Source organism: Danio aesculapii, chromosome 16, assembly GCF_903798145.1.
Source record: "Danio aesculapii chromosome 16, fDanAes4.1, whole genome shotgun sequence".
Classification (NCBI taxonomy): Eukaryota; Metazoa; Chordata; class Actinopteri; order Cypriniformes; family Danionidae; genus Danio; species Danio aesculapii.
In genome coordinates, this window is record NC_079450.1 from 54,842,142 (window position 1) to 54,859,984 (window position 17,843).

Consider the following 17,843-nt stretch of genomic DNA (forward strand, 5'->3'; position numbering starts at 1 on the left):
TTGCATGCTTAAATAATGTATTTTCTTCAGACTTAGACTTGCAGTAATGCATTTGTGTTTTGATTCTCATGATAATTTTCGTTCTTATGTTGTCGTATGTTTTCACAGGCAGAAGAAATGTATGGGCAGACTGTTAGAGTACAATGCTGATGTTAATATCTGCAATAATGAAGGCCTCACTGCTGCGAGTATCAGTAACCAGCCTAGGGTGGTTGGCTGGTTTTAGCTGGTCGACCAGCCTGGTTTTAGAAGGGTTTTGGCCATTTCCAGGCTGGTTTCCAGCCATTTCCAGCCTGGTCTTAGCTAAATCCAGCTAAAACCAGCTTGAACTCCGCCTGTCTAGGCCCGCCTGTCTAGGCTGGTCAAGCTGGTTTTAGCTGGTCATTTTCCAGCCTGACCAGCTAAGACTGGAAATGGCCAAAACCCCTCTAAAACCAGGCTGGTCGACCAGCTAAAACCAGCCAACCAGCCTAGGCTGGTTTAAGCTGGTTTTTCAGTAGGGTAGAGTTGGAGCTAAACTGTGCAGGACACCGGCCCTACAGGACCGAGTTTGCCTACCCCTGATCTATATGCAGGTGTGTTTGATTAGAGTTGGAGCTAAACTGTGCAGGACACCGGCCCTACAGGACTGAGTTTGCCTACCCCTGATCTATACGCAGGTGTGTTTGATTAGAGTTGGAGCTAAACTGTGCAGGACACCGGCCCTACAGGACTGAGTTTGCCCTCCCCTGATCTATACGCAGGTGTGTTTGATTAGAGTTGGAGCTAAACATTAAACACACATTGGCCCTCCAGGACGGAGTTTGCTCACTCCTGGTGTTAAGAGTTTAGAAAACTTGTTAAATGTATTGAAAAAACTGTCATAGCCATGGTAAAAAACTATTGATGTCAGTGGCTTACAAATAAGGTATGGGGGATTGGACAATTTTCTGGATCAGCCAAAAAGGAGAGGAGACAAATGTCATTTGCTTTCTGTTTATTGCAGAAACAGCACTGCAAGACACTTTTGGTTTTAGCAAACAGAACTGAAGCTGTAATTTAATTAAAAATACAATGAAGAAATAATCAGCTGAATAAAAATAAACTGTAAAATATTCAGTAAAATATTCACTGTTACTACTACTGTTGCTGATAACGCTAATCTAGAAATCTGACATTATCATGTGTACAGCCCAGTCTCATTTACAATAAATGACTCAGTTCTTCACTCATAAACTTCATGTTTCATTGCTAGATGATCATTTTTGAAGAATAATTCAGTAGGATATTTTATGGCTGGTCGCCTCACAGCAAGAAGGTCGCTGGTTCAAGCTCAGGCTGGGTCAGTTGTCATTTCTGTGTGGAGTTTACATGTTTTCACCTCCGGGTGCTCCAATTTCCCCCACAGTCCAAACACATGTGGTATAGGTGAATTGAATCAGCTAAATTGTCCGTAGTGGATGTGTGTGAATGAGTGTGTATGGGTGTTTTCCAGTGATAGGTTGCAGATAGAAGGGCATCCGCTGTGTAAAACATATGCTGGATAAGTTGGAGGTTCATTCCGCTGTGGCGACACCAGATTAATAAAGGGACTAAGCTGAAAATAAAATGAATGAATGAATGTTTAAATTCAGCCCATATGAATTTTGCAGAAATCATTTCAATATTTACGCATCAGTAACCTTGAAAGCATAAGATTACTGGTGTGATGATATATTTAGCACTGCAATCTAAAGGGATGTTCAGGCCAACACTATGATTGGATGTCATGGCTATGATGTTTGCTGTATATTCCCTTACAGCTCAGCTGCTCAGAGTTTTTTTAAAGAATCTGATAACCCTCTGCCAGGCGTCCACCTGTGCTTCTGAATGAGCTTTGGGTTCCCCGCCAAATATAACCGGTTGCTCAAGAACAACATGAAAAGTGGCCAGACAAAATGGCATGTAGGGCACCTCAATAAAGTGACCAGCTTTTTCATACTTCACCAGCTCATAGTTATTTTTCCCATGAGCTTTGAGCCTGTCGCATGCTAACTTCGCATGATAGACGCTCCGCCAGTTCATGTCAGCTTCTGAAGCGATGAACATGAAACTAGCAGAGGCACGCTCGATGGGAATAACAGTAGGAAGACCTTCTTTAGACATCGGGTCATTCACAACATCTAGCATATCCACGAGGCCTGATGCTGTCATTTTTTTTTTCTTAAAGTCAAGCGTCAGAGGTGGAATACACATGTGTTTATAGTAGAGCGGGACCACGCTGTTGGCATTGCACCCGTTGATCCAAACAGTAGCTGTTATATCAGGCAGAAATGTTGACATGGACAAAGCGAGATCTCCACTCTTTGATATGGACAGAAGGCCGATTTTTTGACCTTTCACCTAAATAATAAATAAAAATAAATAATTAAATCAACTTTGTGATGAGGTCCCGTTAATAATTAATTTATAATTTGATTAGGATTTTAAATGCTCATACATACTAACCTCTGGCTGTCGCCGTAGGAAATCTAGACCTTCTTCAAAATACTCAAGGTGAAATTTGTCAGCTTTTTTGGGTAAATCCTGGTAATTTTGGTAGGCCAAGGCTAAAACTGCAAAGCCTCTCTTTGCCAGCAGAGCTGCCCTCAACTCAAAAGGACCTCCTTTAAGTATGTATGTATCCAAAATCCCAGGAAATGGTCCTTTACCTGAAAAAGAAAGTGTAATACCTGCATTAAAAACTCTGCATTTAGATAACCTCAGGCTGTGGCAAAGCTTGGCGATGTAAGGAAACGGTGGAAACTCACTCCGCTGAAGACATCCATTAGCCCACATATTTAATTAAGTTTGTTAAGCACAAAGATTTGTGTCAAAACTATTTCTAAATTCAGTGCTTAAACAAAATTAATTATGTCGGCTAATGGATGTCTTCAGTGGAGTGAGTTTCCACTGTTTCCTTACTCCACCAAAGTAAAGGAGTAAAGTAAAGTGTTAAAGTAAAGAGGCTGAATGGAGGAGGCTCTGTCTTTATCCTCGCGCTGCAGATGCTCTGTTTAACTGTTTTCTCGCTAGTGAAGCGTTCAGTTTTTACACTTACAAAGTCATCATGTTAAATAGAAAATGTGCCAAACGTAGTCCCGCAGACGTTTCTGGAGACTGCGAATAATGTAGCTGTAGGTACGTATGGCTGCGTTGAATTTTTTTTAAGTGAACACTACGGGGCGGTGTGATGCCGTTCCTTTTCGTGCTTACCGGCTAACAGCTTACCCCGTGTGGAGGGCTTTCCCGCCGCAACCAGTTTGTCCAGTTAGCTCATCGTGTATGTCGGCGGACTTGAGATGCAGAGAGGAGATGACCACGACAACAACGGGGTTCGAGTCCAGGGAAGAGCGGGTCCAGAAATCAGGTAAGGCAGAATCCAAAAACAGATTAAAAAAATAAAAGGAACGAGTGAATAACAGGCTGAGAATGTGGCGAAATCTGAAAACGTGGTAAAAGAACAGACGAAGGCTTTTCTTTTTCTGGACGGCTTGTGTAAATCGTTGGTTGGGCTTTAGGGAAGTAAGTGGGTGGGCAGGTCAATTGATAAAATTGGTTTGGTTTAGAGAAGGAGGAGGGTGGGTCTGTCGATCGGTCGGCCGGTCTGTCAGTCATCCAGTCATTCAGTCAGTCAGACATATGTCCGGTTAACAGCGTCCTCTGGTGGGTTTACGCAAGAACAGTGCGGGAGCGAACAGCACTCGCGAGAGAAACTTGAGATACAAAAAAGCGCATGCAGCGGCCTCTCATGGATTTGCGAAAACAAAAATACGTACCTCCCAGGACGTATTTCGCGGTCTCCAGAAACGTCCATGGGACTACGTTTTCAGAATGAGCCTGGGTTGTTCCAAACACATGCGCTATAGGTGAATTGGCTGATTAACTAAGGTGATTAACTAAATTGGCTGTAGTGTGTGTGTGAATGAGTGTTTATGGGTGTTTGCCAATACTGATTTGTGGCTGGAAGGGAATTTGCTGTGTAAAACATGCTGGAATAGTTGGCAGTTCATTACGCTGTGGTGACCATTAAAATTGAGTTCAAGGAAAATGAATGAATTAATTAATTTTTAAAAATGTGTGTGGTGCTAATGTTGTTTAAAGTGTCAGAGAGATGAAAGAGACAGCAAAATAACTCGAATAACTGACCAGCTGGCATGAAAAGAGTCCCTCTGATCCTTCCTTCGCTGACAGGACTTCTCCGGACGCCCTCGCTCAGGCAGTGTCTCTCGTTGGTTACTTTGGCCAGGACTTTATCATCATCACCGACAACCTCAATGTCAACTAGAGCTGGACGCGTCACATCTTTCAGCCTGAACTTGCAGCTTAATAAATCTGCTTTCAGAGCCCAGAATAAACCCATCGGTTCCACTCCAGAAAAGCTCCCGCCAGCAGAAGAGTCGCGCTTGAGGTCAATTTGGCCATTGTCATCTGCTTGATAGATCGCTGAAGCTTTGAAATCACGTCCACCTTCATCTGTGATTTTGGAGCGCAGATCCACACGTTGATAAGGGTTTAAGCCGCTCACCGTCACATGCACAGGGTCTTCAAATGAGCACTTATAACTGGGCAGAAGCTTGATGCTGACTCCAGAACTGTAGTGCAGCTTTGCAAGGGTTCTTGCAAAAGGCAAAAAAGCCCATTTCAGTGCTGCATACATGTTATCTCTGTGATCACTGCAGGATACTGCTTAGAAGTAATGGGGGATTTCAATGAGCTTCTTGAAGCATTACAAATCTTTGGACTCGAATCTGTCACAAGATCAGTCTTATATATATGCTGACTTTGAACTCTCTGATCTTAAATTACATTTCTGCGAGCCATTAAAAAATAGCATGTGATTAATACAGATGAAGAAACCTGACTACAGCTGCAGTCAAAATTGTTAGCCCTCCTGTATATTTACAATTTCTGTTCAATTTTTTTTCAACACATTTCTAATCATAATAGTTTTAATAACTCATCTCTAATAACTGATTTATTTTCTCTTTGCTATGAAGACAGCACATAATATTTGACTTAATATTCTTCAAGACACTAGTATTCAGCCTAAAGTGACATTTAAAGGCTTAACTAGGTTAATTGGGGTAACAGGGTTCTTGCACCATTTTAAAAGTCAAATTTAATGCTTTTTAAGACCTCAACAAATATAATTTAAGACCCAAAAATTTCAGAATTTCTTTGGAATAGGCTACTCAATTTGATGTCCTCGTTACATTTAAATGAATTGTGTCTCATCACAGTATGGATAACCCACAGTACCTGCCTTTTGGGTTTCTGGCGGTGAAATTAAACTGTTATAGCGGACTGTGAGGTGGACAGGTAGACAGCCTGGAAGTCAAGAACCCTAACCACTCCACTATATCCCTTGAGGACTCGATTTTACAAAGTGGGGTTTAATACCTCAATTTTCTCAACTGTTATTTGCTGAAACTGTTCCAGTGCAATACATAAAAAATGACCACTAGGTGTCACTGTAGAGGCGGGTTTCGAAACGTTTCGAAGCTTCGACACATTTGCTTCAACTGTTTCAGTGTTTCACGAAGCCTCGCTTTGCCCACCACTACTAAAAATGTAATACCAAACAGCCACTTTACGGTAAGTTTATGACAGTTTAAGACCTTAATTTCCCGGATTTAAATTCAAGACATTTTAAGACTTTTTAAGGACCCGCGGGAACCCTTGGTAAAGTTAGGGTAATTAGGCAAGTCATTGTATAGCAGTGGTTTGTTCTGTAGACTATCTAAAACAAATATTGCTTAAAGGGCACCTATTTTAACCCTTTTTCAGGATTTAAGATGAGTCTTTTGTGACTCCAGAATGTGTCTGGAAAGTTTTATCCCAAAACACCCATCAGATTATTTATTATAGCTTTCAGAATAGCCCTGATAGAATAGCTCTGAACACAATGGAGCTGTTTATGTTGCCTGTGCCTTTAATGCTGGTTCTCCCGCCCACCGTACCCACGTGGCTGTCAGAGTGTGCAGCCTCTCCGGCTGCATCAGATAAACAGCACAGCGACAGACATGAAGGAATCAGATCTCACATAACGTTTGTGAGAAATACTACAGTAAGAACTTTCACAATGATTATTTGATGTATTTGTTGTGGAGTTAAATCAAGCCTTTCTGCAATGATGTGTCATAAACAATGTTGTTACAAAGTTCACACATACACACACACACACACACACACACACACACACACACACACACACACACACACAGATCACGTTTAACTTTGCACTGTTTTTGCATGGCAAATGTGACAGGATACATATTAAAGGGCACCTATGGTAAAAAATCTACTGTTCAAGCTGTTTGGACAGACATATGTGCATGTATGGTGTATAGACTGTCATATTGGGGTGATATAAACACCCCCAGTGCTTTTTTTCAATTGAACAACATAAAAACGGTGGACCAATTGGAGCTGTTTTCAAATCGACCGCAACTTGACGTAGGAGTGCGGTCCCCCGCCCACCAATATTGATTGACAGGCGCGTCATCATATCCTCAGTTTGTTGATTCGCTTCCGCCATTTTCAGCTCTATTTTTAGATGCAAGACTCATTGGGCTCAACACAAGATCAATATTCTCCACATTATCGCTCTAATCAGAATTATTGGTTGTATCTTTAGGTAGGTTTGCAAACATGTGTACTTCTCATTGAGTCTACCTTATACTTCAGTCGTTTGCATTTCTCGCGATCCCAGAAGCTCCCTGTGATCTTAACTAGCATGCGTTTTAGAATTCTAAACATCGGTTTCTATCAGGGTCCACTCAAGTCGACGGCTGGGCGCCGCGGACCGCTGCAGAAACCTATGTTTACAATTCAAAAATGCGTGGCGCGACGATTCGGGACACTTCATGCTTCTGGTGCGCTACAGAGAGTGTCTGGTGTGCTGTGTCGCGGCTTCGAGCAGCGCATCCGGTGCCTCAGTCAAAGTTAATTCAGTGTGCGTGGTTATTAGTCTCGGTGTACAAGCTCGGCACTTGAAACTAGCACACAGTTGGCTGTAAAACTGTACAAAGACACAAATGATTTTGTACTCTCTGCTTGGTCTGTGTCAGAGTCGTACATGTATGACTGAATGCTGATCCTCTCACTCCTGCTCCTTCTCTCAGTCTGCCTGTCAGACTCTGTTGCAAACACAAAGCGGGTGAGCTCATGGCCCTGCCCCCTTGTTACGTTGGGCGGGAAGCCGAAACTAATCTACATGTGAAGCAACACACCCCTAAATCAGCGAGCTGTGGACACGCCCCCAACATGACACTTGTTAACACATTATAATCAACAAATCTGAATTGTGTTTTAAACTGAACCTAAACTGGCACACTCAGAAGAACCATAATATTATTATTAAATCATAAAAAACAGGTAAACTATGTGCCCTTTAATATCCACTGCTGTGGATATCTGTTATGATAGTGTACAGAATAAACCTCATTCAACGTTGACAAACGTGGAGAGAGATTCATTATTCCGCCAAAACTTCAAAAAGTTTATGTTGCCCAGCTACATCAGGGTCATCCTGGCTTCGCAGCAACAAAGCGTAGGGCTAAGGAAACAATGAACTGGCCATCCATGTAGACTGACATTGACACTGAAATTTCTCGTTGTGCACCATGTAATGCGCTTAAACCTCATGAGCCAAAAGAACTACTACAACTGCATAATGTCCCTGATCTTCCCTGGTCCTTCACTGCTTGAGCTGCATGGAAAAACACATTTAGTCCTTGTGGATTCCTTCTCTGGCTAGTTTGATCTAAACCTACATGACATGAGAAGCAGCACAGTCAGTGAAAAGTTGTAAAGGCACTTTTCTGGTCATGGTGTTCCACACAGTCTGATGACAGATAACGCGACTCGATTTATATGTGCAAGGAATTTGAAGAAGTAGTCCACACTATCCCCAGTCCAATGGACTGGCTGAACGTGCTGTCAGATCTGCCAAGCATCTTCTGTAAAAATGCTACCGTGACCGCACTGATATCCGTGCTGCTCTTCTCCATGTTCGTAATATACCCAGAGATGGACCATCCCCTGCACAACGTCTTCTTTCTAGGCAAACAAGGACTTTCATTCCAGTGACTAAAGCACAGCTTCAGCCTGTTGTTCACACTAATGTGAAGGAAACTATCACTGAGAAGGAGGGGAAAAGACTTTTATGGCAGAAATGCTCATCAGCTTCCTGCACTCAAGCCAGGGCAAGATGACAGGATGCAGACGGCACGTGGTTTTGACAGGTTGGCAATGGTGATTGCACCTACAAAGCAACCAAACAGCTATGTTGTCACATCACATGGTACCAAGTATACCAGGAACAGGCGACATCTTCTCCAGAGGCCTCATGTACAAAGACTTGCGTTGAATTCATACTAAAACAGTGCGTACGGACAAAGCTGTAAATGTGCATACGCAGTAAAATATTCAGTTGAATGAAACACTGCGTACGCTGAATCCCATGCATATTCTCTTTGTACATCTGCAAAACCCCTCTCTGCCTCCTCCCCCTTATAAATATGGTATTGACTCCACTTTGCCAAACTAAACAAAAGCTACGGACAATTTAGCTTACCAAATTCACCTGTACCGCATGTCATTGGACTGTGGGGGAAACCAGAGCACCCGGAGGAAACCCATGCGAACGCAGGGAGAACATGCAAACTCCAGACAGAAACGCTAACTGATCTAGCCGAGGCTCAAACCAGCGACCTTCTTGCTGTGAGGCGACAGCACTACATACTGCGCTACTGCGCCGCCCCTAGATGTTAATCAAATAGTTTAATGGGTAATTTAATACATAATATCAATAATCCTCTGTATAATTACTGTTTTAACATTAGTGTGAGGGTTGGGGTAAACTGTAGATGTTTATAAAATACAGTTTAATAGGTTATTTAATAAATAATAGCTATAATAATCTGTATAATTCATATTTTACATTACTGTGAGGGTGTGGGGTAGTTGTAGGCGTTAATAAAATACAGTTTAATGGGTCATTTAATACATAATATCAATAATACTCTGTATAATTAATATTTCACATTACTGTGAGGGTTGGGGTAGCTGTATATGTTAAACAAATACAGTTTAATGGGTAATTTAATCAATAATATCAATAATACTCGGTTTAAATAATATTTTCACATTACTGTGAGCGTTGGGGTAGCTGTAGATGTTAATAAAATACAGTTTTATGGGTTATTTAATACATAATATCAATAATACTCAGTGTAATTAATATTTTCACATTACAGTGAGGGTGAGGGGTAGCTGTAGACGTTATAAAATACAGCTTTAAGGGGTAATTTAATAAATAATATCAATAATAACTGGTATAATTAATATTTTCACGTTACTGTGAGGGTTGGGATCGCTATAGATGTTAATAAAATACAGTTTAATAGGTCGTTTAATAAATAATATCAATAATACTCAGTGTAATTAATATTTTCACATTACAGTGAGGGTGAGGGATAGCTGTAGATGTTAATAAAATGCAATTAAATGTATAGTTTAATAAGTAATATCAATAGTACCTAATTTCTAAGTATATAATTAATATTTTAACATTACTGTGAGGGTGTGGGGTAGCTGTACATTAATAAAATACAGTTCAATGGGTAATTTAATTATAAATATAAATAATAGATGGTATAATTATATTTTCACATTACTGTGAGGGTTAGTACGGGGAAGTTATAGATGCTAATAAAATACAGTTTAATGTGTCATTTAATGAATAATATCAATAATACTCGGTATAATTAATATTTTTACATTACTCTGAGGGTTAGGTTTAGAGTTGGGGTAGGGGTAGACGTTAATAAAATACAGTTTAATGGGTAACTTGCATCCCTTCACTAGCACCGGATTGGTGTCGCGTCATTGACTGCCCCATTTAACTACATTTCCCATGCTGCATTGCAATAAAAACAGGAAGAAAGACACCATGAGGAAATATTGTACCAAAATGAATCATAGAGCGGCGGAGGGATGTTCTGCGGCGGAATGAGTCGTGAACGCAAGCAGCAGCTGATGGATGAGGTCGAGGGTTTGCCATTTCACAGAGAAAGAGAGCAGATGAGCGTTGAATGAGCTGAATTCACTGCTGGATATCTCGTATGATGGAACGGGCGATGGAGCATCTGAACGTGCAGCTGAATAGATTGACGCGCTCTTTGCGTCGCGCCAGGACTGTGGAGCTCCCCGAAGGTGAGACGTCAAACGTTACATTCAATATACGAACATTTGTTGCTTGTAATGTACATTTCTGAAGTTGACATCGCCACTTCCGGGAAGCATTCTTGACATTCATCAGACTTTGACCTTATATGGTCAGTTTACTACCATATACGTACCGGTGATTCTCATGACAACACACACGTACATGTTTACATGAGAAATACACGCAATAAATAAGCAAGAAAATCTACAACTGAAATTTTAAAAATTACTATAGTAATTTATAGTGAATACTATGGTGTTTGAACTATGCTATAGTAGTGTATGATACTGTAGTATTTACAACACTTGGTTAAAGAATGCTCCAGCATACTGTAGAACTGATAAACTGCTGCACTGTACATTAGTGTGTACTACAGTAAAATGTGGTGTATTTTAGTGTGAGATACCCTATAGTTGTCGAAAACTACAGTATTTTTTAGTTTCTATTAACTTACTATAGTTGTTGAGCTACCATAGCAACTATTATATCAACACAACAGATTCAAGTGTCTCAATAATATAGTTAAAACAGCGCTAGTGTTTACTATGAATGACTACTGAGGTAAAGTTGGTTTTATATTCGCACATTCAGTCTTTCTTATTAATAATATAATCTCAGAAAAGTATTAATTGGAAATTCTAAATTATAAAATCATATTAGCAGCCAACAACCATCAAAGTAAAGCATTGTTTTCAGTCAATTAAATAGTGCTAATGTTGTTTTGAAGTCATACTTACATGTGATTTCAGTCCGAATATTCAAAGTACCATGGTAAACAATGTATGGAGCCATCACTGAACGAATGTGTGAATATAAAACCAGCTTTACCTCAATTAAATACTGTAGTATTTATGTCATGTAGGAAGGTATAGGCAAAAACAATTCTAGTATTTTAAAATATAAATAACGTACGGAACAATAAATACAGCTTACAAATAACATGACACATTCTTAGCTAGTTATATACAGGGTTTCCGAAGGGTCTTAAAATGTCTTAAATCTTTATTTTAGGCCTTAAAAAGTCTTGAATTTATGGAAATATTGTGTTGTTGGTCTTAAATCTTTTTAAACAGGTATTAATTTTCCTTTGTTCATGTATTGCTACCAATTCTGGCCAAACCTATAAAATCGCCAACAATCATCTCAATAAAACTTTAAACCTTTTAATGAAAAAGGTCATTTTTAACTGTTAATCATAATAGTTTCATTATTTTCTTTACATAACATACATTCTTCATGTATTTACTGCTGGACCTGGACAGAATGTTGTGCATAGATTTAGTTTATTATACTTTTTAAAACTTAACATTTGCTCATTTTTTATTTTAAAGAAAGTTTATGGAGGAAAAAAAAGTGTATTGATACAACTAGAGCTCGCTTGTTATTACAGAATATTTATAATATTTAGCTAAGAAATAAAATCTAAAATGTTTAAATTTTTTTATTATTGCGTTATTGTATTGTTAAATGTATTAAATTATAATCATTTTTTTGGAAAGGGCAATTAAAAATCTTTTCCATCTGGGCCCTTTGAAAAATTCCTTAGCCTTTAGTTCTTTAAGGGTCTAAAATGTCATATATATAATGGTTTTAAAAAAAATTAACTCAGAAAACCTTTATATATATATATATATATATATATATATATATATATATATATATATATATATATATATATATATAGAGCAATTACATGCAAATGTCAACCTTGCCATGAAAAACAATAAGTTCTCACCAAAATAGAGAATCTGTTTCTACATTTTTTGTGTAAGCAAGTATTTTACAGTACTTTAAAAATACTCAAATGTCTCTGTCAGTGTTTTCAAACTCTTATATTGTATTCATCAAAGTCACATAAGTGGCAAATTCACATCTGTCACGTCCATAACGGAAAAGTGTCTCATGCATAACGCAGCTTTTCCCTCATAAATGCAAAAATGTCAAATAAAATACAATCAACCATTTCTATTCTATAGTGAGCCGACTCTTCTCCTTTTGATTAGCTTTATGTCTTTTGGGTTGTGCAGTTTAATTCACAGAATCTCTACAAAGCATGTCGTATACTGTAAACTCACAAACTTTTTTTTTGTCACATCCATAACGCATGCTTATGTTCCTCATTTAAAATCTAAAACATGTTTACAGATTGACATTTTTCTGCTCCCATCACTCTGTGGTTGGTTGTTCTGGAAAATATGAACAGATGTTTCAATATAATGCTAACAAATACTTTCTATGTGGATTTTAGTTTTGAGTTTTAACCGCAAATGTCACATCCATAACGCTGGAATTGCTCATATATATATATATACTGATATTTTTTGACTATCACTTGTAAAATAAAGTATTTTCTTAGGTTAAATAATCTATCAGATATATCTATTAATATTATTCTGTAACTGCCATAATGATGACAAATCGCATAAAATAAGATTCTTATGAGATGTTGTGTGTGCGCTCTACTAATCACGTACACCATACATTGTAAACAAACTAGAGTTAATTTGATTGTTTTGTTTTACATTAAGAATTAAACATAACCTTTTTAAAGCTGTTTGCTAGTGCTCAGTCCTGCTTGACATGCAATACATTTATTTTAAAGATCTATTTTTCCTGTTGTAGACAGTGAAACCGCAGTGTACACCCTCATGCCCATGGTCATGGCTGACCAGCACAGGTAAGTAATTCCAATTTTATTAATCTTATTAATATGCAAATTTTCTATTTTATAATACTTAGGTGCAGCAGAAACTCCAACACATTAAATAAACGAGATAATAAAGGATCATTTGTGCTGCAGTCTTCATCAACAGCAGTTTGTAAATAATTATAAATCTTTCATTTTTGCTCGTAGGTCAGTTTCTGAATTGCTTTTAAACTCTAAGTTTGATGTCAACTACGCCTTTGGACGTGTTAAAAGAAGCCTTCTACACATCGCTGCCAAGTAAGTTGTCGCTGTAGACTTTCCTGTTTTCCTAAAGTCAGCACGAAACTTAAATTTGTAGTTTTTTTTTCTCTATAACGTGACATACAGGTGGGCAAAACTGAGAAATGGGGAACTTTTGTGCGTGGGGATTTATTTGGATGTTTGTGGTTTGCTATTGGTGGATCTCATATGATTGACAGGTTGATCCTGCCCTCATAGCAGTGGACACATAATCAGTGAATTGCTGAAGGGGAGGATTATTATTGTGGCTTGAGAAAGCCAACATACTGTAAAAGTACATAAACTTCTTCTTCTTCTAAAGAGAGTCGCACACTAGAAGAGCCGCTTGACGATATGCCAAGCCGTGCCACACAGCGCCATGCATTTTAGAATTCTAAACATAGGTTTCTATAAGGGAACACACACCGGCGCCCCAAGTTGGCGCCCAGCCACGACTCAGGACACTGTTCATATTTCTGCCGTGCTACAGAATGCCATCTGAAGGGTTTCATTTTAAATGCATGCGAATGTGCGCGTCTGGTGTGTGATACTTTCAACTGTTGAGTGTGTGCCATGTCACGGCGCATCCGGTGTGCGACCTGCTTTAGACTATTTTAATAACCCACTTCCTTCTAGATCAGGGATGGGCAAACTCGATCCTGGAGGGCCGGTGTCCTGCATAGTTTTGCACCAACCCTAATCAAACACACCTGCTTGTAGCTTTCTAGTGATCTTGAAGACACTAGGGTGACACTAAGACAATTAGGGTGTTCAGGTGTGTTTGATTAGTGTTGGAGCAAAACTCTGCAGGGACACCGGCCCTCGAGGTTCGAGTTTGCCCATGCCCGTTCTAGACCATCCTAAAACTTACTCCAAACCTCCAAACTATACTCAATTAAGTTGCTATGTCTTTTTCAACTGATCCGGTTTTCCTAAAACTGACCTGGAAAATTCAGAAAAGTCCCATTGACTTAACATTGGACCAAACTTTGTGACCTCATAACTTTCCACCAGACTGTCATACAGACTTAAGGTTGGGAGAGTACAGAATAAAGATCATATTTAATAGACGAGATCCACAGAAGCATCAAGATTTTGACACTCTATGAGAAACTTCTACAGTCTGTTCCTTTACCAGCCTTTTATATAAAGTATTAAACACATATCAGTAGTTGAGCACTTTCTCCTTGTGTCATTCCACTGTTATTACACATAACTCATTTTTCAGATACATTTGGTTTGTTTTATTTTCATGTTTGTATTATTTTTATTTATTTTTTATATCAAAATCTGCTTCAATTCCATGTCAACAGCTCATTTAGAAATATTAGCAAAAAACATGACGTGCTCAACTCTTATTTTCCCCTGCTGTATGTCAGTGACTGTTGCATTGACTCCTATACCTCTCTCTTTCCTGATTGGATGACACTTTGGATCAATTGGTAGTTGTATGGGCTAAAGAAAGAAAAAAGAAACTCCTTTATTCTGTTAAAAAGGCTCAAGTCTTATTCAAGTCTCTGTTTCCAGTAAAAGTATTGTTTCACTAATACACTTCGAAGTTTTTTTATTATTTTGTTGGTCTTATTAAATATTGTTTTTCTCCTGTTTTAGTTGTGGATCAGTAGAGTGTCTTGTCCTGCTGTTAAAGCGTGGAGCGAATCCGAACTATCAGGACATTTCCGGCTGCACACCTCTGCATCTGGCTGCCAGAAACGGGTAAACTGAAGCTTTATAAACTCTGTGCAGTACTGCCACCTGCTGGAGTCATTCACTAATACATTATATAGGACATCTATACAAGTTTTTTCATTAGAGTATTGCATGCTAAGTGTATTTTCTTCAGACTTAGACTTGCAGTAATGCATTTGTATTTTGATTCATTTCGTTCTTATGTTGTCGTATGCTTTCACAGGCAGAAGAAATGTATGGGCAGACTGTTAGAGTACAATGCTGATGTTAATATCTGCAATAATGAAGGCCTCACTGCTGTGAGTATCATTAAAACAGCTACAAAAATCTCATACCATGGCTAAATATTAAGCAGCGCCTGAAAATCATCTATGTATTCTTGTTCAAATAGAATATGTATAGTATAAGGACTCTTTTCAGCCAATTTTCAAGTGCTGCGTAATAATTATTGTGCCTGCTGCAGCCATGGTACAGCAGCAAAGTTTCTTGATCATTACGCCAGAATGAGAGTATAGTTCCTAGCCATGTTGGCCTAGAAAATGTCAACTTTTCATTCTCATTCAGTCATTGTAGACATTGTAACTACAGAAGAGTCGAGATTTAAATAGGAAATTACAAAACTCTTTTTGAGCAAGATGCTAACGGTCTAATCCGATTCAATGATCTATGCTAAGCTAAGCTAAAAGTGGTCCCTCCAGACCAAGAGATCAGCTGAAGGGATTTTAAAATGCTAAAACTCTACTGTTGGAGAGTTGTAAAATATCAGATGAGCAAATATTGCGCAGATCTGTCACTTTTTTCCACTAAGCGTACTTTATTCGCTGATGTAATGTTATTTTTTTTGATTGCGATTAGATTCATTGGCTTGCAGTGAACGGACGGACAGAATTACTTCATGACCTGGTGCAGCACGTGACTAATGTTGACGTGGAGGATGCCATGGGACAGACAGCCTTACATGTGGCCTGCCAAAACGGACACAAGACTGTAGGGAAACTCTTCAGTGCAGTGTTTGAATTCAGGTTTTTAAAATAATAACTCACGTCATTTTGTGATGTTTCTCACAGACAGTGCAGTGTCTTCTGGACAGTGGAGCAGACATCAACAGGCCCAATGTGTCTGGAGCTACACCACTCTATTTCGCCTGCAGGTGAGCTAATGATCAGTAGAAAGCAAAATTACCCATTATGCTTTATGTGCATGTGTAAGGAGGATGCTACGAACTTGCGATCAGCAGCTTGATGCATATAAAGGGTCACCTTGGACAGCTAGACATCTATTTTACTTGATTTTAATGTCTTTTGACTAATACTGCACCTGATCAGCGCCACCTCCTGGACTGATCATTTAGAAAATACAATCAAATTGTAATGAAAAGCAACTGCTGCAAGTGCTTTTACCCTCATCATCAGATGGCTTATTTAATGTTGAAAATGTTCTATTTACAGACTTTATAGGGTAAAATAATTGCAGAGCAGTTTTGGGTGCATGATTGCAGAGATCGGTTGAAGTAAAAAAAAATACAATTATGGCTGGTTGATTGGTGCATCTGTAATGATTTTTTTATATCATCATATGGAATTTGGTGTGATTATATTCCAAAGTGAATTATATAGTGCAATAAAAGCAAGCAAAACATGCATGTTTGAGAAGCTCTGGTAGATTAAGTGACAGTGAACTAGCCTATATATATATATATATATATATATATATATATATATATATATATATATATAAATAAATAAATAAATGTTTTATCCTTTTTATGTTCTGAGTAATGTTAAATGAAGGATTTGTTTTGAAATGTGAAAAAAAATGCTATTTTAATTTTATTTAGGACCACCAGCAGCTTATTTAACATAATTTGTGACCCTGGATCACAAAACCAAATCATAAGTGTCAATCTGAATAGATAAACTTTTCATCAATGTAAAGTTTAAGATATTTGTTAAGAATATGAGGATTTAAAAATCTAAATAATGTTAAATTTGTTTAAAGCAATGCATAATACTAAATCAAAAATGTAAAACGTGCTGGATAAGTTGGCGGTTCATTCTGTTGTGGCGACCCCAGATTAATTAAGAAACTAAGCAGAAAAGAAAATGAATGACTAAAATAACTGTTTTTTGATCAAGGATCCCATTTCTTAATAAATACTTATACACCAAAGCGGTTATGGTATGTTTTTCCTCTCTCAAACAATGGAATTTTACCTTAGCGTGACTTGCATTCATTTAGCGTATTATTTTCCAGAAGATTTGATGCTATGGCTTCCAAAGTACACTGTGAAAATGCTGGGTTCAACACAATTCCTTTATGCTGTCCTAACATTAATTAAGTTGACATAAATGTTGTGGATTGTACATAAACAATTAAGTTGTCCCCCAAAAAACTCAAGAATTGTGTTGGTTCAGCTCATTACAAAAAAAAAGTAGTTTAAACAAATGTTTGTCATGATTGCAGCTTATTTAACTTGTTTCACATCTAGAAAAATGGCACACGTGGTCAACAATTAGCTTTCATTTAGTGGCAGAATCTACACATCATCTGTGACAACACAATAAAGATAACTAGCATATTTAGAGGTTTGTACAGACTGAAGATAACAGCTTTCTTGCGAGTTCGATGAAAGTTAACAAGGGAATTCAGTCTTCTTTTCTGCAGGGTCGGGCTAATAAGAATATGGCCTGATGAGCTTGTGTTCATATTCTGATGGTGCAGCTTTTGGATGCGCTCTGTTGAGTTTGGTTGCTGAGCAACAGCACACCATCAGTCTCTTGTTTTGATTACATTTTGCCACTGATATCAGTCCACTCAAAGCTGATGAGGATGTGATCAACACTAACTTGCCTCAGAACACATAATTAAATCCAGTAATTAAACACAATTGCTAGTAGGACTGCGCAGTATATGGTTTTCAACATCGATATATCGCTATGTGTGCTATATTAATGATAATAGGTCCGACAGATCTCACTATTGTGTATTATTTTTATG

The 17,843-nt window shown here is 38.3% G+C and overlaps 2 protein-coding genes across 2 annotated transcripts in view; one reads left to right on the top strand and one right to left on the bottom strand.

Annotated features, from left to right (window-relative positions):
• Positions 1 to 1,300: 1,300 nt before the first annotated feature.
• LOC130243308 (acyl-coenzyme A thioesterase 5-like) lies at positions 1,301 to 4,818 on the bottom strand. The gene is made up of 3 exons (XM_056475434.1): positions 4,147 to 4,818; positions 2,467 to 2,669; positions 1,301 to 2,361 (listed from the first exon to the last, which is right to left on the bottom strand). The coding sequence occupies exons 1-3, from the start codon at positions 4,655 to 4,657 to the stop codon at positions 1,783 to 1,785; spliced, it is 1,293 nt and encodes a 430-aa protein (XP_056331409.1). The 5' UTR covers positions 4,658 to 4,818; the 3' UTR covers positions 1,301 to 1,782.
• Positions 4,819 to 9,952: 5,134 nt separating this feature from the next.
• The window catches only part of hace1 (HECT domain and ankyrin repeat containing E3 ubiquitin protein ligase 1), a 41,638-nt gene continuing 33,747 nt past the window's right edge, over positions 9,953 to 17,843 (top strand). Inside the window, exons 1-7 of the mRNA XM_056475983.1 lie at positions 9,953 to 10,218; positions 12,854 to 12,908; positions 13,086 to 13,175; positions 14,769 to 14,873; positions 15,070 to 15,145; positions 15,702 to 15,833; positions 15,914 to 15,996. Of these exons, the coding sequence (XP_056331958.1) occupies positions 10,128 to 10,218; positions 12,854 to 12,908; positions 13,086 to 13,175; positions 14,769 to 14,873; positions 15,070 to 15,145; positions 15,702 to 15,833; positions 15,914 to 15,996 (632 nt within the window). The 5' untranslated portion in view covers positions 9,953 to 10,127. The remainder of the gene's footprint in view (positions 10,219 to 12,853; positions 12,909 to 13,085; positions 13,176 to 14,768; positions 14,874 to 15,069; positions 15,146 to 15,701; positions 15,834 to 15,913; positions 15,997 to 17,843) is intronic.

What these genes read in the sequence shown, in the direction of transcription:
- LOC130243308 (XM_056475434.1), bottom strand. Translation starts at nt 4,657, where the DNA reads ATGTATGCAGCACTGAAATGGGCTTTTTTGCCTTTTGCAAGAACCCTT. An exon ending in GACTCTTTTCATGCCAGCTG is followed by an intron (nt 2,670 to 4,146) that starts GTCAGTTATTCG and finishes TTTCTTTTTCAG; the next exon opens with GTAAAGGACCATTTCCTGGG. An exon ending in TCCTACGGCGACAGCCAGAG is followed by an intron (nt 2,362 to 2,466) that starts GTTAGTATGTAT and finishes TTTATTATTTAG; the next exon opens with GTGAAAGGTCAAAAAATCGG.